The sequence below is a fragment of the Mustela nigripes genome, chromosome 2 (genome assembly GCF_022355385.1).
Source record: "Mustela nigripes isolate SB6536 chromosome 2, MUSNIG.SB6536, whole genome shotgun sequence".
Lineage (NCBI taxonomy): Eukaryota > Metazoa > Chordata > Mammalia > Carnivora > Mustelidae > Mustela > Mustela nigripes.
Genome location: NC_081558.1, coordinates 144,414,975 through 144,441,290, shown reverse-complemented (window position 1 = coordinate 144,441,290; position 26,316 = coordinate 144,414,975). Strand labels below are relative to the sequence as shown.

At 38.8% G+C, this 26,316-nt stretch overlaps 1 protein-coding gene across 2 annotated transcripts; it reads right to left on the bottom strand.

The window, feature by feature from the left end:
• Positions 1-940: 940 nt before the first annotated feature.
• TM4SF18 (transmembrane 4 L six family member 18) lies at positions 941-25,849 on the bottom strand. Of its 2 annotated transcripts, XM_059388089.1 has the most exons (6): positions 25,649-25,849; positions 25,357-25,550; positions 22,460-22,549; positions 13,279-13,421; positions 4,042-4,222; positions 941-3,268 (listed from the first exon to the last, which is right to left on the bottom strand). In XM_059388089.1, exons 2-6 carry the CDS (start codon positions 25,531-25,533, stop codon positions 3,254-3,256), a joined length of 606 nt encoding a protein of 201 aa, XP_059244072.1. In that variant the 5' UTR covers positions 25,534-25,550; positions 25,649-25,849; the 3' UTR covers positions 941-3,253. The 2 variants fall into 2 exon arrangements, with proteins under 2 accessions (XP_059244072.1, XP_059244073.1); XM_059388090.1 differs by lacking the exon at positions 22,460-22,549.
• Between the last annotated feature and the right edge of the window lie 467 nt (positions 25,850-26,316).

Below are 26,316 nucleotides of genomic sequence, written 5' to 3'. Positions count from 1 at the left end.
ATAAAAGTTAATCTGGAAAGCAGGGAGGGGTCGTCCTCTCTATAAAGGGCAGCCCTGACAGGTCTGTTTGATGGTTGGTCTGATTCCTGATGCTTGGCATGAAATAAAGCTTTGCTTGACCTTTGCTTTGCATCAGTCTCTCTCCTTTAATCACGGACCCATTATTGGGGTACCCTGTTTTTGGGGGGACCCAACAAGTATAGACCCATTTAATCTTCATGGATACTATAGATCAAGGAAACAACCAAAAGGGAAGATAGTGAAGGTCTGAATGACAAGATTAACAACTTTACCTAATGGACACTGAAGAATCTTGCACCCAATATTTGGAAAAATATATACTTTTAAAGAACATAAAATATTTACAAATAGTAACCATAAAACATGATTAAAAAATGTTAAAAGTATCAGAATCATATAGACCACATTGTATAATCACAATACAATTAAGTTGGAAATCAATTAAAAAAAAAAAACCTAAACTCACATATTTGGGAATTTTAAAGCACATTTAAAAACACATAGATGGAAAAATAAAGTAGAAAATTTTTAACTAAATAATAAAAAAAATGCATTTCAACACTAGGGAGATGCAACAAAGGTGGCACTTAAAGAAAAGGTGTATAGTCTTAAATGGTTATATTAAGGAGAAAAAAAGAAAGTTTGAAAATTAATAAGCCAGGCATTCAATTTAAGAAGTTAGGAAAATTACAATGAGATAGAAGGAAGGGAAATATGAAAGAAATAACAAATATAAAAACGTAAGTGCAAAAAATAGAATTCATTCTCAATTAGAATTAGCTAATTCTAATGTTCAACCTCTCTTAGAATGAGAAAACGAAAAGAACAAGAGAAAGGACTATCACACACTTTCCCTCATGTTTAGTGTTTTTCTATATTAAGATCCTTAAGCAGATTTTACGAAAGGATGAGAGACTACTTCCTTTTTAAATGGTATTTATTTTTTCTCACTATTCAAGTAACACATTTTCAAATGAAAATTTGAATATATAGAACAATGTAGAGAAAAGAAACACAAGTCACAATCCCACTATTAGGGGATAATTATTAAGTACTAACATTTAGATATTGTTCCAGTCTTTTTTGGTCTGTATCTGAAGATTTACTCGTGTCTACATGTAATCGTATTATTAAAAAATTGATCTCACAGTGCACACATAGATTTGTATACAGCCCTTTCCCCTTAAAACTGCATTAGTGGCTGCTCTTTAAATAAAAAATGTGGGGTGATTCTGTTAATATTAAATATACTGATACAAATACTCTACTGTATTTGGCTGCAACCTGTTCTTAGACAATGTTTCCAGTTCTGGGGTGGAGTTGTTCAGCTGACATCTACTCATGGTCCACTCAGGGTATGGTGCTATATCGAATCTAAACAAGACTGAGACAGTCTGAATGTGTCAGACAAACTGGTGGGGCTGACTTGTCAGAAGTCTGTTTACCAGAAGATTAAGGAGTCATTGGGAGAACTAAGAAAAGAGAGTGATGAATATGACAAGTTTATGCACTTGGTGGAGTAATCAGATACTCTCTGTATGTTAGCATCCTTTCTCAGCCTTTACTTTCCTGACAGCAATGATTGGGTTGATTCATTCCTGGCTTCCTCGAGATCAGATTCTCAAGCAAGAAGGACCACCAATATCATTTGGATGGTGTTTCACTCTTGGCTAAATCAGAGCTAGTTGGGTGATGATAGGTTGCCCATGGCTTGGGTGCCCATCCCAGTTCTAGCTGGGTCCAGGCATTGAGGTCATCTGATATATAACATGACTTGCTTTCAAGACACTTATGTCAGCAAAGGCTGCAGTCAGGGCAGCTTCCTTTAAAGGAGGATGTGGGCAGAGCAGGCACCAAGGATAGAAGCATGTTTCCTTCTTCCCCCAGGCCGCTGCCCAGCTTTGGCACAGAGCAGGTATTGACAAAGCATTGTTGACAGTGTTCATGGAGGAGAGCAATAGGGAAGTGGCAGAAGTGTTATGGTCCAGTGGGCCTATGGTGGAGACAGGTGTTCAGCATAGTAACCGTGAAGGGCAGACAGGCCTGGCATGAGTAGCTAATGTTGAGTGTCTACCATACCCACTTTGTGCTACGTCCTAAGGAGGATGGGAAAATATATAACATTGCTGTTGTTCTCAAGGAGGTCATGGTAACTATAGGGTACAGACAGAAAGTTTCTAAATGTTTCACTAAAAATTTTTTTTCTATTAGTGTAGGTATTGGTAACTCCCTATGACATAGGTATTGACGGGTCAATGTTCACTTTCTTTAACCCACTGAGCATGCCCTCGACTGCTTATTTATTTCAAGGTTACCTCTTGTAGCCCACCACACTCATCATCAGGAGTGAGAAAATAAAGCTAAAGGCTCAGTTAGATAATATAATTTATACAATTTATTTTGTCTTTCTATCTCAGTACTTTCATTATTGAACACTGAAGCGTTATTTTATGATGTTTATAGATACTCAAGGTGGGAAATGTGGAAAAGCATATATTTAAAGATTGGATGAAAGCAAGCATTTTTAATAGTAAAAATGATGAGTTTTAAAATATGTTTTAATTATAAAAATGATAATGAAAACTTGGGAAATAGAGAAAAGTAAGAAGGGTCGCCTATCATCCAGACAAATGACACTTGACATTTTTCTGTAAATCCTTCTAGATTGAGTGTTCTTCCTATATTTTGATTATTTGGTGTTTGTCTTAGATGGTTTGTTTATAATGTGAACATAAGTTTGTAATCTGCTTTTTTAATTAACAATATTTATAATCTTTAAAATATAATTTGTAATGACTGTGTAACATAATTTGTAGTGACTATATAATATTACAACTAATGTATTACTCTTGACTTAATCTTTCCCTGAAAGTTAGACTTTCAAGTATTTCTAATTTTCTAGAATATTAAATAATATTGTATTATTTGTATTTGCATGAAGTTTTATCTTTTATTCTTACTTATTTCCATAATATAGATTATTGGGAATGGATTTGTTTGACCAAAGAATATGGATATTTCTGACGATCCTAACACATATTGCTTAGAAAAAATTCCAGATAGAAGGGTGACATAGCTGGCACTTCCAGTGAGGACTATAAATTTTATAAGAGGCTCAAAAAACAACAAACAGAGAAATCACCATCATTTGAATATTGCCTTAAGGTCTATATAGTAGATATGAGACAGATAGATGGCATATCTTGATAATGGAAAATATTCTTGTTGACATTCAAATGATTCCAGGCTATAAAAAAAGAAAAAAAAGGGAATGAAGTAGTAAATTTGGCTTGATTAAAGATCTACGACCCAAGTATCAACTTAAATTTATAGTGCATACTCAAAATATGATGAATTAGGAACATATCTACTTGAAATTTCTAGGAAGGGTATACATTATTTGTTGTTAAATAAAATACAAGCTAACTCGTTTGTGATTTCTCTTCACTCTGGACTTGCTGGGTGGTTTTAGCAATTCCAGTCATAACTAAATTAACATCAGTATTTTAGCAGATGAAACAGAAGTAGTTTTCAAGGGATTACAAACATATTTCTCCACTTTAAAACGAACTACTAATGATTCGATATAAAGCATGATTATTAGGTTAATGGAAACAGCATTCAGAAGAGAAATTATTTCAATGGGATAACTATGTGAGCCTTCGATTATCTTATGAACAGCGAAATTCTCAATAAATAGTAAGGCTTCTTTGTGCTTTGGGTTATTTCCACACAGAACACTGCACTGTGGCTCATTCAAAACACTTGTGCTGTTTTCACCATTCAGGACTAAGTACAGATTTTACAATTACTCCATTGATTCAATCTACATAGGCAAACCAACAGACACATTGGATATAAAAAATATATATATTGAGCTATTAGAGCTTGAGTAAAGGTGAGGGCAGTAGGGATGGAATGAAAAAGACGGGAAGCTCAAACCCTTTCAACCGGAGTCATTGGATCTTGGTTAGTGGGGGTAAAATGGAGGAGGTCCAGGTGCCACTGGGGGTCTGTTACCTGGATGATGACTGAATAGGTTCCACACAGTATCCTGGATAACTGAGTGACTACTCTGATGAGGCAAACAAGCACCTGAAGTCCACTGAGAGCTATGAGAATGGAAAATAAAATGATATTCCACTCCACTACATGTGCGGGTTCCAGGCACTCAGTCCATATGCTGGAATCTGTAAGGAAACTGAAAGAGAGAAGGGATATAGTCAACAAGACACATGGCCAAGCCTAAATACTTGGTCCAAGTAAGAGGGTTATTAATATATATGATTGAAATTATAATTGAAATTAATATATATGATTGAAATACATAATATTCAATGTGAATTAAAACATTTTAAAAAATATTCAGATACATATATGGAGTATATAGCATGCACAAAGTACTGGGCTATGCTTATTTTATTTTATTTGCTTATTTGACAGACAGAGGTCACAAGTAGGCAGAGAGGCAGGCAGAGAGAGAGGAGGAAGCAGGCTCCCTGCTGAGTAGAGAGCCCGATTTGGGGCTCCATCCCAGGACCCTGGGATCATGACCTGAGCCAAAGGCAGAGACTTTAACCTACTGAGCCACCCAGGTGCCCCTATGCTTATTTTATTTTATTTATTTTATTTTTTGAAGATTTTATTTATTTATTTAGAGGTTAATATGAATATTCAGTGAAAGGTGTGTGAGAATGCTTTGGAACCTGTAAAGCCTGATACAGATACAATTTCCTGTTACCATTTCCCTAGACCCACTCCATACATCCTCGTACTCTGAACTCCATTTAAGCTACCTGGGAAGCAATCCCTTCAAGATCCTTACTCTAGATTTCCCAGTACAGGCTCTACACAGATCAGCCAACACTTGGAAGTGAGATGCCCTCATGGTGTTGATTTTTCTCCTGGGCTGGGGCACTTACTTATTTTTCATGTAAACCACAGAGTAGTAAATGTACTAGCAGGGTCTGGAAGGAATGGAGATGCTATTTCTGATACTCCCTCCCTCCACAACCATTTTATAGCGCTCTATCACACATCATTTACTTCCTTATATCGTAAGGCCATCTTACTGGTATCTGTATATATTTGCTCACTAAGTTGTGTACACTGAGAGCCCTACTGTGATTTATACAGCCCAGAATAGCTAGGCCTGACACCTAAGGCTGTGCTTGGCACATTGCAAAAACCAACAAATGCTTGTTGAATGGACCAGATTCAGGACCCCCAGCAGTGGCCATCCCTGTGACGGAGCCTATGGACTGCCCAGCAGATGGAGAAATAAGAGATAATGCCTGGTAACAATGTTAATCATAAAATCCAGCTTATTTTAAGAATTTATTAAATCTAATCTCTGCTTTGCTTCCAGTTAATTGTCAATTCTGTGAGATAGAAATGATTTACAGAGGCTCAGGGATATGTTTCAGGTCATACAGTTTGGAAGTAGCAGATGGATGACGTGAACCCAGATGTGTATAAGATCAAAGGCCTGTGCTCTAAGGGCAGTGTTCAATCTAAAGCAGCCATCTTAGCAGAACATTTGGTCAGGTCTGTGTGAGCTCCTGGAGGGAAAGAAAACTGAGTAATTGAGGGAGGAGTCAAGATGGCAGAGAAGTAGCAGGCTGAGACTACTTCAGCTAGCAGGAGATCAGCTAGATAGCTTATCTAAAGATTGCAAACACCTACAAATCCATCGGCAGATCGAAGAGAAGAAGAACAGTAATACTGGAAACAGAAAAACAACCACTTTCTGAAAGTTTATCTAATATATATATATTTTTCTTTTTTATATTTTTCTTTATTCGTTTTCTTTTATTTATTTCTTTTCTTTAATTTTTTTTTCTTTCTTCCTTTTTGAACCTCTCTTTATCCCCTTTCTCCCCTCTCACGATTTGGGATCTCTTCTGATTTGGTTAAAGCATATTTTCCTGGAGTTGTTGCCACCCTTTTAGTATTTTACTTGCTCCTTCATACTCTTATCTGGACAAAATGACAAGATGGAAAATTCACCACACACACACAAAAAAAGAACAAGAGGCAGTACTGAAGGCTAGGGACCTAATCAATACAGACATTGATAATATGTCAATCTAGAGTTCAGAATGACAATCCTCAAGGTTCTAGCCGGGCTTGAAAAGGGCATGGAAGATATTAGAGAAACCCTCTCGAGAGATATAAAAGCCCTTTCTAGAGAAATAAAAGAACTAAAATCTAACCAAATTGAAATAAAAAATGCTATTAATGAGGTGCAGTCAAAAATGGAGGCTCTCACTGCTAGGATAAATGAGGCAGAAGAAAGAATTAGTGATATAGAAGACCAAATGACAGAGAATAAAGAAGCTGAGCAAAAGAGAGACAAACAGCTACTGAACCACGAGGGGAGAATTTGAGAGATAAGTGACACCATAAGACGAAACAACATTAGAATAATTGGGATTCCAGAAGAAGAAGAAAGAGAGAGGGGACCAGAAGGTATACTGGAGAGAATTATTGGGGAGAATTTCCCCAATATGGCAAAGGGAACGAGCATCAAAATTCAGGAGGTTCAGAGAATGCCCCTCAAAATCAATAAGAATAGGCCCACACCCCGTCACCTAATAGTAAAATTTACAAGTCTCAGTGACAAAGAGAAAATCCCGAAAGCAGCCCGGGAAAAGAAGTCTGTAACATACAATGGTAAAAATATTAGATTGGCAGCTGACTTATCCACAGAGACCTGGCAGGCCAGAAAGAGCTGGCATGATATTTTCAGAGCACTAAACGAGAAAAACATGCAGCCAAGAATACTATATCCAGCTAGGCTATCATTGAAAATAGAAGGAGAGATTAAAAGCTTCCAGGACAAACAAAAACTGAAAGAATTTGCAAACACCAAACCAGCTCTACAGGAAATATTGAAAGGGGTCCTCTAAGCAAAGAGAGAGCCTACAAGTGGTAGATCAGAAAGGAACAGAGACCATATACAGTAACAGTCACCTTACAGGCAATACAAAAGCACTAAATTCATATCTCTCAATAGTTACCCTGAATGTTATGGGCTAAATGCCCCGTCAAAAGACACAGGGTATCAGAATGGATAAAAAAAACAAAACCCATCCATATGTTGCCTCCAAGAAACTCATTTTAAGCCCGAAGACACCTCCAGATTTAAAGTGAGGGGGTGGAAAACAATTTACCATGCTAATGGACATCAGAAGAAAGCAGGAGTGGCAATCCTTATATCAGATCAATTAGATTTTAAGCCAAAGACTATAATAAGAGATGAGGAAGGACATTATATCATACTCAAAGGGTCTGTCCAACAAGAAGATCTAACAATTTTAAATATCTATGCCCCCAACGTGGGAGCAGCCAACTATATAAACCAATTAATAACAAAATCAAAGAAACACATCAACAATAATACAACAATAGTAGGGGACTTTAACACTCCCCTCACTGAAATGGACAGATCATCCAAGCAAAAGATCAGCAAGGAAATAAAGGCCTTAAACGACACACTGGATCAGATGGACATCACAGATATATTCAGAACATTTCATCCCAAAGCAACAGAATGTACATTCTTCTCTAGTGCACATGGAACATTCTCCAGAATAGATCACATCCTCGGTCCTAAATCAGGACTCAACCGGTATCAAAAGATTGGGATCATTCCCTGCATATTTTCAGACCACAATGCTCTAAAGCTAGAACTCAACCACAAAAGGAAGTTTGGAAAGAACCCAAATACATGGAGACTAAACAGCATCCTTCTAAAGAATGAATGGGTCAACGGGGAAATTAAAAAAGAATTGAAAAAAATCATGGAAACAAATGATAATGAAAATACAACAGTTCAAAATCTGTGGGACACAACAAAGGCAGTCCTGAGAGGAAAATATATAGCGGTACAAGCCTTTCTCAAGAAACAAGAAAGGTCTCAGGTACACAACCTAACCCTACACCTAAAGGAGCTGGAGAAAGAACAAGAAAGAAACCCTAAGCCCAGCAGGAGAAGAGAAATCATAAAGATCAGAGCAGAAATCAATGAAATAGAAACCAAAAAAACAATAGAACAAATCAACAAAACTAGGAGCTGGTTCTTTGAAAGAATTAATAAATTGATAAACCCCTGGCCCGACTTATCAAAAAGAAAAGAGAAAGGACCCAAATAAATAAAATCATGAATGAAAGAGGAGAGATCACAACTAACACCAAAGAAATACAAACTATTATAAGAACATACTATGAGCAACTCTACGGCAATAAATTTGACAATCTGGAAGAAATGGATGCATTCCTAGAAACATATAAACTACTACAACTGAACCAGGAAGAAATAGAAAGCCTGAACAGACCCATAACCAGTAAGGAGATTGAAACAGTCATTAAAAATCTCCAAATAAACAAAAGCCCAGGGCCAGACGGCTTCCCGGGGGAATTCTACCAAACGTTTAAAGAAGAACTAATTCCTATTCTCCTGAAACTGTTCCAAAAAATAGAAATGGAAGGAAAACTTCCAAACTCATTTTATGAGGCCAGCATCACCTTGATCCCAAAACCAGACAAGGATCCCACCAAAAAAGAGAGCTATAGACCAATATCCTTGATGAACATAGATGCGAAAATTCTCACCCAAATACTAGCCAATAGGATTCAACAGTATATTAAAAGGATTATTCACCACGACCAAGTGGGATTTATTCCAGGGCTGCAAGGTTGGTTCAACATCCGCAAATCAGTCAATGTGATACAACACATCAATAAAAGAAAGAATAAGAACCATATGATACTCTCAATAGATGCTGAAAAAGCATTTGACAAAGTACAGCATCCCTTACTGATCAAAACTCTTCAAAGTATAGGGATAGAGGGCACATACCTCAATATCATCAAAGCCATCTATGAAAAACCCACCGCAAATATCATTCTCAATGGAGAAAAACTGAAAGCTTTTCCGCTAAGGTCAGGAACACGGCAGGGATGTCCATTATCACCACTGCTATTCAACATAGTACTAGAGGTCCTAGCCTCAGCAATCAGACAACAAAAGGAAATTAAACATAGTACTAGAGGTCCTAGCCTCAGCAGTCAGACAACAAAAGGAAATTAAAGGCATCCAAATCGGCAAAGAAGAAGTCAAATTATCACTCTTTGCATATGATATGATACTATATGAGGAAAACCCAAAAGACTCCACTCCAAAACTGCTAGAACTTGTACAGGAATTCAGTAAAGTGTCAGGATATAAAATCAATGCACAGAAATCAGTTTTATTCCTCTACACCAACAACAAGACAGAAGAAAGAGAAATTAAGGAGTCAATCCCATTTACAATTGCACCCCAAACCTTAAGATACCTAGGAATAAACCTAACCAAAGAGACACAGAATCTATACTCAGAAAACTATAAAGTACTCATGAAAGAAATTGAGGAAGACACAAAGAAATGGAAAAATGTTCCATGCTCATAGGTTGGAAGAATAAATATTGTGAAAATGTCTATGCTACCTAAAGCAATCTACACATTTAATACAATTCCTATCAAAGTACCATCCATCTTTTTCAAAGAAATGGAACAAATAATTCTAAAATTTATATGGAACCAGAAAAGACCTCAAATAGCCAAAGGGATATTGAAAAAGAAAGCCAAAGTTGGTGGCATCACAATTCCGGACTTAAAGCTCTATTACAAAGCTGTCATCATCAAGACAGCATGGTACTGGCACAAAAACAGACACATAGATCAATGGAACAGAATAGAGAGCCCAGAAATAGACCCTCAACTCTATGGTCAACTAATCTTCGACAAAGCAGGAAAGAATGTCCAATGGAAAAAAGACAGCCTCTTCAATAAATGGTGCTGGGAAAATTGGACAGCCACATGCAGAAAAATGAAATTGGACCATTTCCTTACACCACACACAAAAATAGACTCAAAATGGATGAAGGACCTCAATGTGCGAAAGGAATCCATCAAAATCCTTGAGGAGAACACAGGCAGCAACCTCTTCGACCTCTGCCGCAGCAACATCTTCCTTGGAACAAAGCAAAAGGCAAGGGAAGCAAGGGAAAAAATGAACTATTGGGACTTCATCAAGATCAAAAGCTTTTGCACAGCAAAGGAAACAGTTAACAAAATCAAAAGACAACTGACAGAATGGGAGAAGATATTTGCAAACGACATATCAGATAAAGGATTAGTGTCCAGAATCTATAAAGAACTTAGCAAACTCAACACCCAGAGAACAAATAATCCAATCAAGAAATGGGCAGAGGACATGAGCAGACATTTCTGCAAAGAAGACATCCAGATGGCCAACAGACACATGAAAAAGTGCTCCGTATCACTCGGCATCAGGGAAATACAAATCAAAACCACAATGTGATATCACCTCACACCAGTCAGAATGGCTAAAATCAACAAATCAGGAAATGACAGATACTGGCGAGGATGCGGAGAAAGGGGAACCCTCCTACACTGTTGGTGGGAATGCAAGCTGGTGCAGCCACTCTGGAAAACAGCATGGAGGTTCCTTAAAATGTTGAAAATAGAACTGCCCTATGACCCAGCAATTGTACTATTGGGTATTTACCCTAAAGATACAAACGTAGTGATCCAAAGGGGCACGTGCACCCGGATGTTTATAGCAGCAATGTCCACAATAGCCAAACTATGGAAAGAACCTAGATGTCCATCAACAGATGAATGGATCAAGAAGATGTGGTATATATACACAATGGAATACTATGCAGCCATCAAAAGAAATGAAATCTTGCCATTTGCGACAACATGGATGGAACTAGAGTGTATCATGCTTAGCGAAATAAGTCAAGCAGAGAAAGACAACTATCATATGATCTCCCTGATATGAGGAAGTGGTGATGCAACATGGGGGCTTAAGTGGGTGTAAGAAGAATCAATGAAACAAAATGGAATTGGGAGGGAGACAAACCATAAGTGACTCTTACTCTCACAAAACAAACTGAGGTTTGCTGGGGGGAGGAGGGTTGGGAGAAGGGGGTGTGATTATGGACATTCGGGAGGGTATGTGCTTTGGTGAGTGCTGTGAAGTGTGTAAACCTGGTGATTCACAGACCTGTACCCCTGGGGATAAAAATATATGTTTATAAAAAATAAAAAATTTAAAAAAAAAACTTAGTAATTTATCTTTGGTTGTCTAATACCTAATTCAAGGCCTGGACAGAGTTGATGTTCAAGAAATATTTGTTGAATAAATGTACAAACGAAGACCTGATTTGTGGGACTTTAACATTAACACTTGTTCCTTTTTTTTTTTTTAAGATTTTATTTATTTATTTGACAGAGAGAAAGAGAAGGAGATCACAAGTAGGCAGAGAGGCAGGCAGAGAGAGAGAGAGGAGGAAGCAGGCTCCCTGCAGAGCAGAGAGCCCGATGTGGGGCTTGATCCCAGAACCCTGGGATCACGACCTGAGCTGAAGACAGAGGCTTTAACCCACTGAGCCACCCAGGCGCCCCATTAACACTTGTTCTACCCATAATTGGCCAAGGCTTGGAAATTTCTCTAGGAGACCAGAGACTTCACTTCCCTTTATGGCTTCCAATGTTTTATCTCCATTTGTCTGTAGCTGGAGTCAGGTGAATACAGATATTAAGAGAGACTTTCAAGAGTAGCGAAGAGTAATGGAGGGGCATGTGGGAATTCTGAGATCTTGCTCTGAAAGGGAAATCTTCTTTGATTTGGGGGTCAGGGATGTTCAGGGGATGACGGCACAAAAAATGATTTTTTGCACCCAGTGGGACTTTCTTCATTAGCGTCTCCTTTCCTGAGTCCCTGAAGGGCTTCAAAATGCCTACGGTTGTTTTCTAGGTTCTCCTGACCTAAGAGAGACCTCTGCTCACAGAATGTGGTACCTGGTGGAACTTTCCGGACAAGGCAGCTATGGGCACAGAAGCAGATTTGCAACCCAGGCCTAGCTGAGCATGTAAGACTTCAAGTTTATGTGGGCATTGGGGCGCCTGGGTGGCTCAGTGGGTTAGGCCTCTGCCTTCAGCTCAGGTCATGATCTCAGGGTTCTGGGATTGAGTCCCGCATCGGGCTTTCTGCTCAGCAGGGAGCCTGCTTCCTCCTCTCTCTCTCTCTCTGCCTGCCTCTCTGTCTACTTGTGATCTCTCTCTGTCAAATAAATAAAATCTTTAAAGGACAACAACAACAAAAAGTTGATGTGGGCCTTGAACAACAGAGCCGGTCACAGGGAGCTGAGAAGAGACTGCAACTTCCCTAGGGAGTGGTCCAAACACTCCCTCCATTTATACCATTAGAATTCTGGGCATAGGACAGGACTGGGAAGGATCCGATGGAGCTCTCCTGCATCTCTTTCTGGGCCCTGCTGCTTCTAGAGCTGTCTCTACAGGTGCTGGCCAATACAATGCCAGGGTGAGGTGTTCTGCGATCTGGGACTGGGTTCATCAACAGCTAACTGCATCACCAGCCCTCTAAGTTAAGGCTGCCTTCCTAGACTCTTCAGTGCACACTAGATCTTCTCCTGGCTCCCCTACGCCTGGTCATGCCCCCAGATCTTACCCTCTACTTGGCTGCTCATGCTGTCTGGTTCTATCTGTGTTGTCCCTGATGGTATAGCATGGGTAACACCATCCAAGGTCACTGAAATTCTCTTCCAGCCAAGCCCCTTCACATCTGTAACAGACCACACTTCCAAACTGGCCACACAGCAAGACTGAGGTATTAGAACCATTCAATTCCCAGGCTCCAGTAGCTGCCAGACCACAATAACTACAAAGCTTCGCTCTGAAATTCAGGAGAAACACACCTTTCATTTGGATATCTCCACATCCACCTCAAAATAGTGAATGCATATGACATTAGAAGACTGGCAGCGGTGCCTAGGTGGCTCAGCCAGTTGAGTGTCTGCCCTCTGGCCATAGGTCATGTTCTCAGAGTCCTGGGATCCAGCCCGGTGTTAGGCTCTCTGTTCAGTGGAGAGCCCGTCTCTCCCTCTGCCTGCTGTTCCCCCTGCTTGTCCTCTCCCTCTCTCACTCTATCTAAAATAAATAAATAAAATCTTGGAAAAAAGAAAAAAAAAGACTGCCTCCCCACCCCCCCAAAAAAAGAAAGAGAGAAGAAAAAGCATCTAAACATAGATCTATGTAGGCAGAAGTTGGTCTGAGTATTCCCACATAGAACCCCAAAGTTATCATGGAAAATGATCATGAGCATGAAGCCAGGTGTTTCTGGCTTTCTGAGCCCTTTGATTTGGAGAATTATTTCTTACCGTCCTGCAGTGCCTTCGAAGACGTATTCCCAGCCATCAAGAGTGCGGCAGTATGGACCTTGAACGAGGCCTAGAGCAGATATGACCAGGCAGTATCCAGAGAAAGCAATTCCAAGGGCAGAAAAGATCATCGACAGCAGTGTCTAAATTAAACATAGAAGAAGGAGGTCAGGAAAAAAAAGGAGGAGGAGGAGGTAGAGGTCAGTGCCGCAAAATGAGACAAGGGGATATTGTGGACAAATGATCAGATAGATACCTTTCCCTACTCGTCCAAACCTACCGCATGCAGTCTGTGTGAAAGCCCACAGGAAAGCAAACATTTAATCCAAACCCATCTGACCTTTAAAATAAGTTTTAAAATGCCTTTTTGTGTGGAATTCCACAGAGGATACTAGTTAATTGACTACCTTTCTTCCTTTCTTCTGGAATTTCGGTATCAAAATAATGATCAAACATTAATGCAGAGAAGGGGTGTGACTGATCTATCTGTATTTACCAAAGACGTTATTTTCTAGGTCAGGTGGGTTCTCTAAGAATCAGAAGCTAGGACCTTGACTTTTCTCATGTGAAGATGATATGTGGATACCTTCACCTACAGGAATATGAGGGGAAGCATCAGGTGTTAGCCTATATGGCCATATTTATGTTCAAGTGAGGAAGGGATTGATGGGGAAGAGGGTGTTTGCCTTGGAGGAGAGAGAACAAGCAGTGTTCCCAGGCAGATGGGTACAAGCAGAATTATAAGGTAAGTAGATTAGTGTGACCTAAGAGAGGGTTCCCACGGAGCATTAGAGAGAAGTTTATGAAAACCAGATAGACATGTTTGCTAATGCTGGGGAAATGGAGTTGTTGGACACCAACCAGCCCTCCAGTTGCTTACGAAGTTAGTGCAACTTGTACCTGCAGGCAGAAGGTGGCTTTGAATGCTGGCTCAAGGGAGGGCTGACTTCATCCTTCAGGACAAGTAGCTCCCCCCACCACCGCCCCCAATAACCTTTTATCTACATTCTTTTTCAAATCTACTGAAAAGTTGAACATATGGTGTAGTATACTATAGTCAATGTATCTGTGTATACTTTTTATCTAGACTCACCTGTGAGTATTTTATAATTTTTCCTTGTTCTCTCTCTGTGTATGTATATATCCATGCACATGTGTTTATTTATTAACACATTTTTGTTGCCAAACCACTTGAAAGTAAGGTGTAGACACTGTGATATCTCACTCCTAAACACATCAGCACATATCTCCCCAAAATAAAGATATTCTATTATTCTGCAACCATGTTTTACTTTTTTGTACAGGATCCTATGAGAGTTTATGCACAGGATTACATCTCTTCAATTTCCTTTGATCTACATTAGTCTTACTGCCTCTTTGTTTTTTAGAATATTAAATTGTTTTTGAACAATATAATCCCAGCCAGTGGTCTTACAGAATGTCCCCCACAATCTGGGATTTTCTGATTGTTTCCTCACAACTGGACTTGGGTTAAACATTTTGGCAAAAACATCCGATAGGCATGAGAACATTAGGGGCCTCCCACTGTCATTGGTGATGCTTTTGACCTCTTGGTTAATAAGGTGGTATTCTTCAGGTCTATAAACATACATTTTTCACTTTGCAATTAGTAAATAATTTGTGAGGTAATACTTTGAGACTGTGTGATATCCTATCCCCCAAAGACATTTCAGCCGGTGAGTTTACCATCCACTGATGATCCTCATATCCATTGATCACGAATTATCACAATGACTGGTTGCAGGGTGCTGCTTATCTCATTCTATCATTTCTTCTGCATTTATAACTTATTAATTTTCTGCACAGCATAACTTCCATTTCGTTTCTCTCTTTCTCTCTTATTGTGTACTCATGGATTTTCTAATTCAATGCATTATAATTCATAACTGTTATTATTCTCTTAGATGCTCATTTGGTCCAAATATGGCCAGTGAGACCATCCTGCCAAGTCAATTCCTGTGACCTTCGAGATACCCCTATCATTCCTTGAATACTTCCTTGCTTCCCGGCACAAAATGTACCGAGCCCATTTTGAATTTATAAAGAACCAGAATAGCTCTTTTTCCAACAAGCCATGTACTTGATTTTTGAACAAGGAACTGACATGAACCAATATATAATTTGGAAAGATGGTTCTGGCAGTGATGGCATGCCCGCTAGAAGTGAGAGAGCCCAAAATAAGGGTTCCATGTGGAGACTTCAATTTGCGGTAACAACAACAGGTCCAGGAGGAAAAGACATTGGGGAGGAAATAAGTACCTGGAGATAGACTGAAAAAGAAAATTCCAGAGTTTGGGACTGGAACACGAAGGACAGAAATAGGGATGCCAAGAAGGGTAATTTGCTTTGGGAGACAATTTAATTTAGTTTTAGAAATGTTGCTTTCAAGTGAGAGTAGAACAGCCAAGTTAGTTGACAATAAATTCAAAACTTGACACCAGAAAAACTGAGAACAACAGACCTGTGATTTGGGGGACAAATAGTGATCTTACATTATATATATATCTCAAATAATTTAACATTATTTTACTGATTATAACATTAATACATGCTCATTATGGAAAATCAGGAAAAAAATATTTTAAAAACCTGGGGGCGCCTGGGTGGCTCAGTGGGTTAAAGCCTCTGCCTTCAGCTCAGGTCATGATCCCAGGGTCCTAGGATTGAGCCCTGCATCAGACTCTCTGCTCAGCAGGGGGCCTGCTTCCTCCTCTCTCTGCCTGCCTTTCTGCCTACTTGTGATCTCTCTCTGTCAAATAAATAAATAAAATCATAAAAAATGAAAAAACTGAAGAAGAAAAGAACAGGTCTGCTTTTTTTCCTATTGGATATTAATTCATTGGCATCTTCACATATGATTAAAAGATCTTTCAAATTATATCTTTCATATTGATTTTAATAACATGTTGCCCCATCATAGGATGAGACAAGCTAATTTTAAACAGATTACTGTTCGTTACACTTCACAAAGAAAATTACCTATCCACCAATGCCATCTTCCAAAAGGGAAGAAGGATGTTTCAAAAAGATTGAGCTCCTTGTTTACCAAATATGCTCTTAAGCAGTTCACTGGAAAGATCAATGAAGAATTTTTTGATTTGGTGAAACTGGCAACCATAGCATAACAAATATATATTTGTATACATATACAAATTACAGTGTAATGAGTGAATACAGTTGCACAATTGAACCTTGAAATAAATCAGGAATAAGAATCTCTCTGAGTTACAGTTCCATGTTCTATTAAATGTAAAAAAGGTAGATGATTATACTACCTCCATAATAGGGATATTTCAAAGATTAAAGGACACAATGGATATAAAAATTATTTCAAATTATAAATATAATCACAATATCATCTCTTATTCCAAGCACCTCCATTTGGCTGGTAGCTGTTTTCCAGAGATAACAACCCACAGGATTTTGGCAGAAAATGAGACAACACAGAAGAATGAGTAGCAAACAAGGAGTTAGTGAGGTTCAGGTCACCCCCAAAACATGGCACGTTAGCATACTGCATATCTTAAACTGAAGGAGCTTGAGAACATGGCAGAAGCAGGATGGTCACTCTGACCCCTCCCAGCCCCTTCACCCTTTTTCTCTGAAAGAGCTCATAAAACTCTGGTGGGCAAGTTACCCTCTCTGTACAAGGAGAAAAAGGAAGAGACGGGGGCCAAGAAACCGGTGAAAACAAACCTCGTTAAACTAAACCTGATCTTCCTTGCTACTTCTCCAACATTCACTACCCCTAGCCCAAACACCTCACTCTTGCCAATTCTTTACAAATTTGTTGTTGTTTCTTGCTACTCTGCTCACTTCTTCAGCTCTTCATTCTCTCATTAAGGCCCCCGTGTATGCATAAAATTCAATAAAATGTATATCCCTTTCTCTTGCTCACCTGTCTTTGTCAGTTTAATTTTCAGACTGAGCCAGGGACCCTAAGAGGGTTGAGTAAAAGTTTTTTCTGTTACAATATCTGGCACCCAACACGGGGCACCATTGGCTCGGGACACCTTCCTTGGTGCAGGAGCTACGATTAGAGATCCTGAATCTGTCGAAAAAAGCCACAGAAGAATTCTTGCCATGTCAGTTTCTTGGGTCTCTGCCTGTGGGGGACCAGTCTAGGGTAGTCTTTTCCTTTTCAGATTCAGATTGGCAGGGAAAAAACATTTGTAAAGATGAGTTCTTTGGATTGTGACTCTGGTTAAAATTTGGTTTTGAGCTATCCCTTGGTTCTGCCAGGGATAGCTGTCAGTTTCCTGTTTGTCTTTTATTTGTGTTCTGAGAATTTGACTTTCTGCCTGTCAGGCATGCAAATGCCAGTTCTTGAAAGCAGCCAACTGTCAGGTTGTGGTCCCCCCCAAATCTGCCATACAGAAATTTGGGCTGCACCCCACTGCAGCTAGGATCCCACCAACTGTCACTAGCTTTCAGGAGGAGTTGTCTAAGTTTCTTTTGCTACCTTGGGGAGTGATTCTGGATCTTGGGAGGGCTGCATCTTTTGCACTCCCTTTGGGGACATCTCTTGCATCCCTGATTAAGTTTTGGTTTTGGTTTCGAGTCATCTGGTTTAAATATTTGAAATAATTTTTTAGGGGGCCATATGGTCTGAAGTTGGCCAAATTAAAGGTTGATATTCACATCCTGATAGAAACTTTTAAAATTAAGTTCTTCTCTCTGGAGTAAAATGGAGCTTTGTACTTAGAGGGAAAGAAAACATGTGGAAGGTTTTGTGAAATAATTACGAGAACATTAGAAAGACACACCACTGTTAATCTAGACCTGAGAAATATTCGGACTTCCATCTTAGTTGGAAATCTTCTCCCTAATATAAAGAAGCAAATTGAAAATAGTGTAGTTGGATGGGTAGGTCAGGATCCCCCTCTTTGATCCCCCTCTTTGAGGAATTAAAAAACAATTGCCTTTGTCTTACAAATCTAGTCTTTATTGAACTAGAAATGGGTCTCTTAAAGCAATTCAAAGTTCACCTACCTATTCTTACCACTCCCCAAGCCTCCCCTATTCATCTCAAAATATCTGTAGTTGTTATAAAAAATCAGGACATTGGGAAGCGAACTACCCTGTGCTTCAGAAAAAGAAGGAAAACATTAAATAGTAATTATTCTATCCCTCTTGATAATAGATAAATATGCTACCAAATTCCTTCTAAAAGGAAACCTACATTCTCTACCCCTTCTGAGATGCAACTCTTATGGGGCTCCCACTCTTTGGAATATAAACGTTCCAGGAGATAATTAAAACACAACACACAACTGCTTGAAACTGAAGGGCAAAAAAAGGCAGGGCTGGGGGAGTTGGAGGGGTGGGGAGAGGGAGATGGGGGGGGGGGGGGGGAGGGGGGGGGGGGAGCGGGGGGGTGGGGGAGTAGGGGGGTGGTTAAAAAAAAAAAAACAACTGCTATAAAAATTTCCTCGCCAAAATCTAGTCCACAGCCTTCATAAGATTACTTGTCAAGGGCAGATACAAATCTTAAAAGCCTTCTCCACAACTCAGTAAAAAGCTTTAGCCATCCAAGTGGGTAACCATAACTTGCTCCATAGGCCAGAAACACAATTTGGACTCTTCTATAAACTGGTAAGTTTCTTATCAATGTACCAAATACATGGCTAAAATTTAAAAACAAAGGCCATAACATCTCTATGTCTGTCTGTATGTTTATTTATACCTACGTGTGTGTTACAGATGTGTGATATTTTTCTACCTCCAGATGGTATTACCAAAATAATTTATAAAATCTGTCAAAAGAGTTCTATTCTAATTGCCATAGAGGTAAATGAGTGCTCATATAAATTAAGTATTCTTAAAAACAGAGACTAATCCAAAACAAATTTTTTAAGTTCACACAATCTGGGATAATCTTTGGTTAAATAAAGCTATTTTTAAAATTGTTGGGAAAAATAAAAAACAAGCATATCTTCAGAGTTCTCAGCATTAAATGTATCATAGTCATACAATTTTATTTCTACCTAGAATTACAAGTCAAACCAACGTAGTATCTCTACTAGATCTTTAACAATATAAAACTATCAATTCAACCTAGAAACGAAGCATACACTAAAAAATAAATTGCTGAATGTAATTTGCCGTCAAGCATGGCAACTGAGAGAAAGAGAGAAAAAGTATGTATGTTTAACTTTTTGGGTGCTTTGTTTCTACATTTGATGCTTGCCTAATATATATGTCACAAAAATTGTCAACAAGAAAAATAACTTAAAATAATGGCTAACTTTGTCTATTGTGTCATGAAATTTGCATGAGTAATCTACACATAGTTGTTAAGAGCAAGTGCATTAACAACATGGTGATAAAAGTTTTTAAGTGAATTTTTCAACAATGATTAGGTTTTACAAAATCCATTTATTTTAAAATACCTTCCAAAATCTTTTTGTTAACTTGAAACCTTAAAGTAATACAAGTTGTACTAAGTGAAGTTAAATAATGGTAATTCATTGAATATGCAAGTCATTTCCAAATAAAATAAATTACTGAAACATTGATTAGTGAACATAACCCTATATTTATCTCCCTTTTAAAAAAGAAGTAAAGATATTTGGGTCTATTAGTAGATATGTTTTGTGCTACATTGAAAAATTATACAATGAAGAAATTTTATGCTTTAGAAATTATGAAATAGCATACTCAAGAATTTGCCAATGAGATGTTGATATCTATAACATTCCACAACTGCTTACTTCCTGGTTTTCACCAGAAATTAAAGTTTCTTTTTTTTTTAAGATTTTATTTATTTATTTGACTCAGAGGGAGAGAGAGAATGAGATAAGGAACACAAGCAGGGGGAGTGGGAGAGGGAGAAGCAGGATCCCCACTGAGCAGGGAGCCTGATATGGGGCTCGATCCCAGAACCCTGGGACCATGACCTGAGTCCAAGACAGATGCTTAATGACTGAGCCACCCAGGCACCCCTAGAAATGAAAGCTTCTAAGAGTTAAGAATTCCAATTAATATATGTAATTAAAACTACTAAAAGTGGGGGGGAGGTGCCTGGGTGGCTCAGTGGGTTAACCCTCTGCCTTTGGCTCAGGTCATGATCTCAGGGTCCTGGGATGGAACCCCACATCAGGCTCTCTACTCAGCAGGGATCCTGCTCCCCCCCACCCCCTCTGCCTCTGTGCCAACTTGTGATCTCTCTGTCTGCCAAATAAATAAATAAAATCTTTTAAAAAAACTACTAAAAAAGTTAAACTAGTAGAAATAAAAAGGGAACAACTCTGCATCCAAGAAAAAAGAAAAAGGAGGCATTTTGGTTAAAAAAGAGTATGAATTACAGAGATGTGTTTTTGTTGAGGGAAAAAGAAACTTTCAGGGGAACTTTCCTCTGTCAAGTGAGTCTTGGGTGACCTCAATTTCCATTACAGAGCTTCTGCCGTTTTAAACCTGGGCAAACTCATATTTAGCCTTCAAGATGCGCTTTATTTAATTTTAATGAGAATTAATTGCCAACATGTTGTAAAATGCTCCATATTTCTACTTTCTGCTGAAAACGGACTGCCCGTTTTTGTCATGATAACAATTGGCTGGACTTGAGCAGATCCCACTCTTCCTTAAACAGAAATTGAAATCTAATGCTTACCAGGCTCAGATCTTTCATTTCCATCAGGTGGTTGGCTCCTGGGGCATATAAACTGGGACCCCTCTTCTAAAGCCCTACCTTGAAAGAACCAACCAGGGAATCCGGAGAATCCCCTCTCCCGTCCTCCTGCTCTTCCCATTGAGATGCCAGCCATCTCCTCTGATTTGATTATAAGACGCCATCCAGACTCCACTCGTCTGCAGCGTCCGTTTATGCTGGAGATGCTAATAGTGATTCAAGGCAAATTAAACACATTAATTTTTATTATGAACCTAGTGGCACATACGGTTCTTTTCTAGAGATTCCCTGAGTATCAGAAGCTAATGTTTACCTGAATCTATTGTTTCACCTAGGCAGTTTTGAAAGCTTTCCATAATTACAATACCAGCAGTTACTGGAGGAAAATACATACACCCACAATGCACATGCGCATGCAGGTGCACAGAGCGTCTTTTCATTCTTCAAATCTTCTCCACCAAGAGCATAGTACTACATTTAGCAGCTAATTAAGTCTTCCAACGCCATCTATCATAAAGCTGGACATGTCATCTCAGCTGCCCATTAAAATCTGGTTGCCCCTTGGACCAACTAGCTCAGGGTGTCTGGGGGGTGGAATTCCAGCTCCAAACTCTCAGATGATTCCAATGTGCAGCCATGGCCGGCCGCCACCGCCGGCCGCCACCGCGGGCAGCCACAGCTGCAAGATATGCCTACCAGGCCTCTGGAAAATTCCTTTTAGTTAATACATCACACAATCTCTCTGAGCCATGGGTAATTCACAGAAGTATGAGTAACAATGATCTAATTCCCTGGGTAAGTGTGAAAAAAATGTGGTATGCAAATATGATTAAAAGATGATAACCCTGAAGAGGAGAAGGATAGTGATGAAAAGGTAGGAGCCCAGCACCTGCCTGCTGAGCACAGGCTTAAAAAATTGGTTGCTTATTCTCTCTTGATTCTATTTAAATTATTTTTGAAACCCCATTTAGAAAAATATATACATTGTGTATATCCAACACATGGATAAATCTAATCATGATGCTGACAGAAGCCAGATACAAAAGACAAATTTTGCATAATTCTATTTACATAGAATACATGCTAATCTATAATGACATAAAGCAGATCAAAGATCAGTGTTTTGGGGGTGATAGGAATGTTCTGTGTCTTGAGCATGATGGTGGTTGCCTGGGTGTATTTGGCTGTCAAAACTCATGAAACTGTACAGTTTTAATGGATGCCACCTATTGAATGTAAATCAGACCTCAATAAAGTTGAAAAGGGAAAAAAGTAAACTCATATTATTTTCTAACTCTATGTATCTTTAAATCCTGAACTTCTGGAAGAACATCAACAATAAACAAAGACAGTAAACTAAATGGAAGTTGGTTTGTTTTTGTATTGTTTTGTTTTGTTTTAGTAAATTCTTGGGCTCTGAGTTGAAAGGGTCATGGAGAGGGGACAACAGTGTGAATATTTTCTTGTTTCTGAGTGAGAGGAAAGAAAGCAGAGCCCACTCAGCCATCCTCAAGGTACTATAGCTCTTACCATGTATTTTTTGCTGCAGTTTTCACTCTGGCAACATTTATAGTTGTTATCATTCTCCAATGCAAGAAGAACTGTTGCTACTATAAGCATCTGTGGTAGGGAAGAGAGGAAATATCAGAAAAGGAATACTAGTCATAATCAGAGCACAGTGATTCTGAGCAGGAACTGTGGGGGCAAGTGGACCTGGGTTCAAAACCCAAAGTTGCCATTTTCTAGTGGTGTCAGCTTGAGAGTCTTTCCCTATAAAGTGGTGTTGGGAACTCACCTCATTGGGTGTTTAGGAGGTCATGTATGTAGAATTTTGAACATAGTGCTTGATTTAGAGTAAGTGATTGATAAATGTTAGCTATTATTGGCATGGTTATCAGTCATCAAAAACTAATGATTAAGCAGTAAATGGTATAGACATGGGAATACCACCCCGCAGCAAACCTGCATTTCTCACTGACTCAGTTGCAGAGGTCAAAGGAAAATCATTCACCACACTTTGATGTTTGCCAGCCTTTTTCCATTTACTGCTCTCTGGGAATGCAAGTGAGAGGTACAGTTAATCGGAATTACATGTCTTCATTCAAAGTAAAATCAGTTTGTTTTGCCCAAGCATTCAAATCATCTCAGGTTCAAATTTTCAAGTGTGTTTTGTCTCTATCCAGCCAACAGACTGGGAAAATTCAATGTATTCTACTTCCTTTTCTTGGTATCCTAAGCAAAGGGCTCAAGTTCTGTAAAAAACATGTTTCTTTTCTGTTATAGTTCCTTGTTGGGGCAGGTATGGACCATGAGTTGCTTCTGACAAATTCTCCACCTATCCTTTACTCCTGGTGTTCTGGACTGAATCCTGAAGCAGATTTCGTCATTATTTTACTATGCATAGTCAGCATTTCCAGTTTCCAAATTCATCAGCTTTCGCTTGTCTGCTTATTTATTTATCTACATCCCTCTTCTTTCTCTTAAAAATATTTGATGTAGTACCAATCATGTTTTGTAGGGATTCCCTGACAATGGAAAATAGAGAACTGATTCTTTTCTAAGTTTTATATTTTACACAAAATATAAACCAGAGTCTTACATTCTCCTCCTTTCAACACCACTAATTATCATAGATTTTAGTAGATTCTAATTTAATCTTAATGCCTTGCAACCCTTCTATTGATTCCAGTGACATATTGAGGGAAACAATGACGAGAGAAGGCATAGTACATCAGGTACAGTAACTAGCTTCATTACAGTATTAGTGGGAAATAATTAGATCTAGACCCTGGAGTCCTGTGTCAAAAGAGAAATACAGGCCTCACTCGTGTTGAAAAAGAAAATGCTTTCTTTTTTCATTGTGAAATTATAACTGGAGTACAGGGCTCAAGCATGATGGAGGAACATTACCCCAAATCCCACCACCTTCACATGTTTTTATGTATATACTCCCAGGGTATTACCACATGTGTATATTTTGCATAATTGTAATTGTAACTTATTCACAATTTTTTGAATCATTTCTTCTTTGTTTAACACAAAATAATATGCATTTTCCATGTTACTGCATCTTCATAATTATCATTTTCAATGCCATAAGAAGTGAATGTTCCACAATTTATTTGACCAATTCTGTGCTAGGGAGCTCCTACAAATTACTTACTATTATAAATACTGCTGCCATAAATATCTGTGTATGTGTATCTTTCCTTATTATGGATTATTTCCTCAGAATGAATTCTCAGGTTTAGGATTACTGAGTCGAAAGATAAAAGCATTTTCATGGACATTAATACAGCATATCAAAATTTTCTCCAAAAGGTTTGCATTCACTTATAGTACAATCACCAAACATTCATTCCGTATCTATCTATCACACAGCAACTTCAGTAGTGTTGATTATCAGTACTTTAAAGTTAACTAACTTCATGTGCAAATTAGTAACCAAATGAAAACTGCTTTTTATCATAGCTATTCAAATATTATATAATTAAGCACCCATGAAGATGTAAAGATAAATTGTAATCCATTGTCTTTTATGTCTTTGGTGATACAGTAAGCTTATAGCACACAATGTGCTGTTTTTAGAAATGATATGATCAGGAAAAGTGTTTTTTCCTCTCACTTGCCAACATGATTTACTATCAGCTTGTTTTTAAAGAGCACAAATTCATCAGGAAAAACATTCTTGGATTCTTACTGTAAGTAATTAGATCTCGTTTCAAAAACACCCCCCTTATGAGGGGTATAATATCAGACTATTTAATTATGATCTGGCCCATTCTTCAACAAGTATTTATAATCACAATATTTGTTGGCTATCTAATACATATCAGCCTCTATCCTGGGCACTTCTTTCATGAGATTTTGTTGAATCCCCACAATTACCCAGTAAATGCCATCCCTCCCATTTTTCAGATGAGAACCCTGAGGCTCAAAGACATTGAGTCATCTGATCAAGGTCTCATGGTACAAATGGCAGAGCTCGTATTTGAACACAAATTTGTCTGAATCTCCCAATCTCTGCTTTTCCCATGTGGTCTTGATATCTCTCCAGTCTAGAGAAATCATGAGGGCAGATAGAAACTATTCTGGAAAATAGCTCTGCCCCTGGACATCAAACAGCAAAAACCAACATACAGGGTTCGTGAGGACATAATATTTCAACCGGCTGGCATCCCACAGACTTTCATTAGGTCTAATTTCCTGCACTGCTGAAGTCACATAAATCAACAGCTTATCGAAGACAAAGCTACCCTCCCAAGCCCTCATGGACTACCTGCCCCTCTACCCCCACCCATCTTCCAAATCCCAACCCCAGGATTAGTCCAGTGATTTTTCCATCATTCATTATTTCTGCTAGGAACAAGACAAAGCTTAGTAAAAACACTCCCTTCTGCAACCCAAGTCTCCGAAGTCACACTTACCATGATACCTGAGAAACAGATTCCTTCAAAATACCACACGTAGTTGGTGAGTTTATTGCTGGATGCATAGGAAGTTTGCCCATTTGGGAAATACAATAATATGTTCACAATTATGCTCCAAAGTGCAAGCGGAATCAGCAGACCACTTAGGCAGCCTCCACATTTCCGAGACCCCATTTCACCCTGCTCAGAACCTGCAGGAGATTTCAAGAGTGTAGAATTACATAAAACCTAATTTGTTTCCTACCTGTCCTTTTTTTTTTTTTTTTTTTTTTTTTTTGAGATTACCTACCACGTTCTGGGTCAGAGCCCTTCACTTCATATTCATGAGAAGCCCAGGGCTCGGACAGAACTGCAGCCCACAATCTCTGGTGAGAAATAGTGGTTTACTGTTTGGAGAACAATAGACAATGATCTAGGGCTGAAGAGCTGAGCTGGTCTTCATCCTGTGCCAAAGGAATGCGGTGTTTTTACTGCATTTTAAAATAAGTCATTTTCCTCTGGATTACGGCACGAAAGCCTTAACCCTGAGCATATTTTAAAGAAGGAAGTTGGGGCGGGGGTGGGGTTGGAATAGAATCTGACAAATTTTATCCAACGGCAAACAGGGGGGTTAAAGAGGAAACTACCAAGGGAATTTACGCTAGAACAGACTGTGTGGTGTGTTGACTTTATGCTTCTGCCCTTCCTTCGGGGTTCTTTATTTTGTGCTCACTATTCACCAAGCTTTGTTCTACCTTCAGGGGTGGGGCACAAAAGGACAAAGACAGGGACAGGCTGGAGGGGGAGAAAAACAAGACTTCCCTGTGGGTGAGTTTACTGTCTAGGGACAACTTTCCTTCCAAGAGTTCATCTCTGTGATTTCCACCTCTCTGAAAAATAGTAACAGGAAGAAATTTGCACTCTTGCTGCTTAGGAAAATGGGGAAAAGAATTTGGGAAATTTGGTTAAGACTTTATG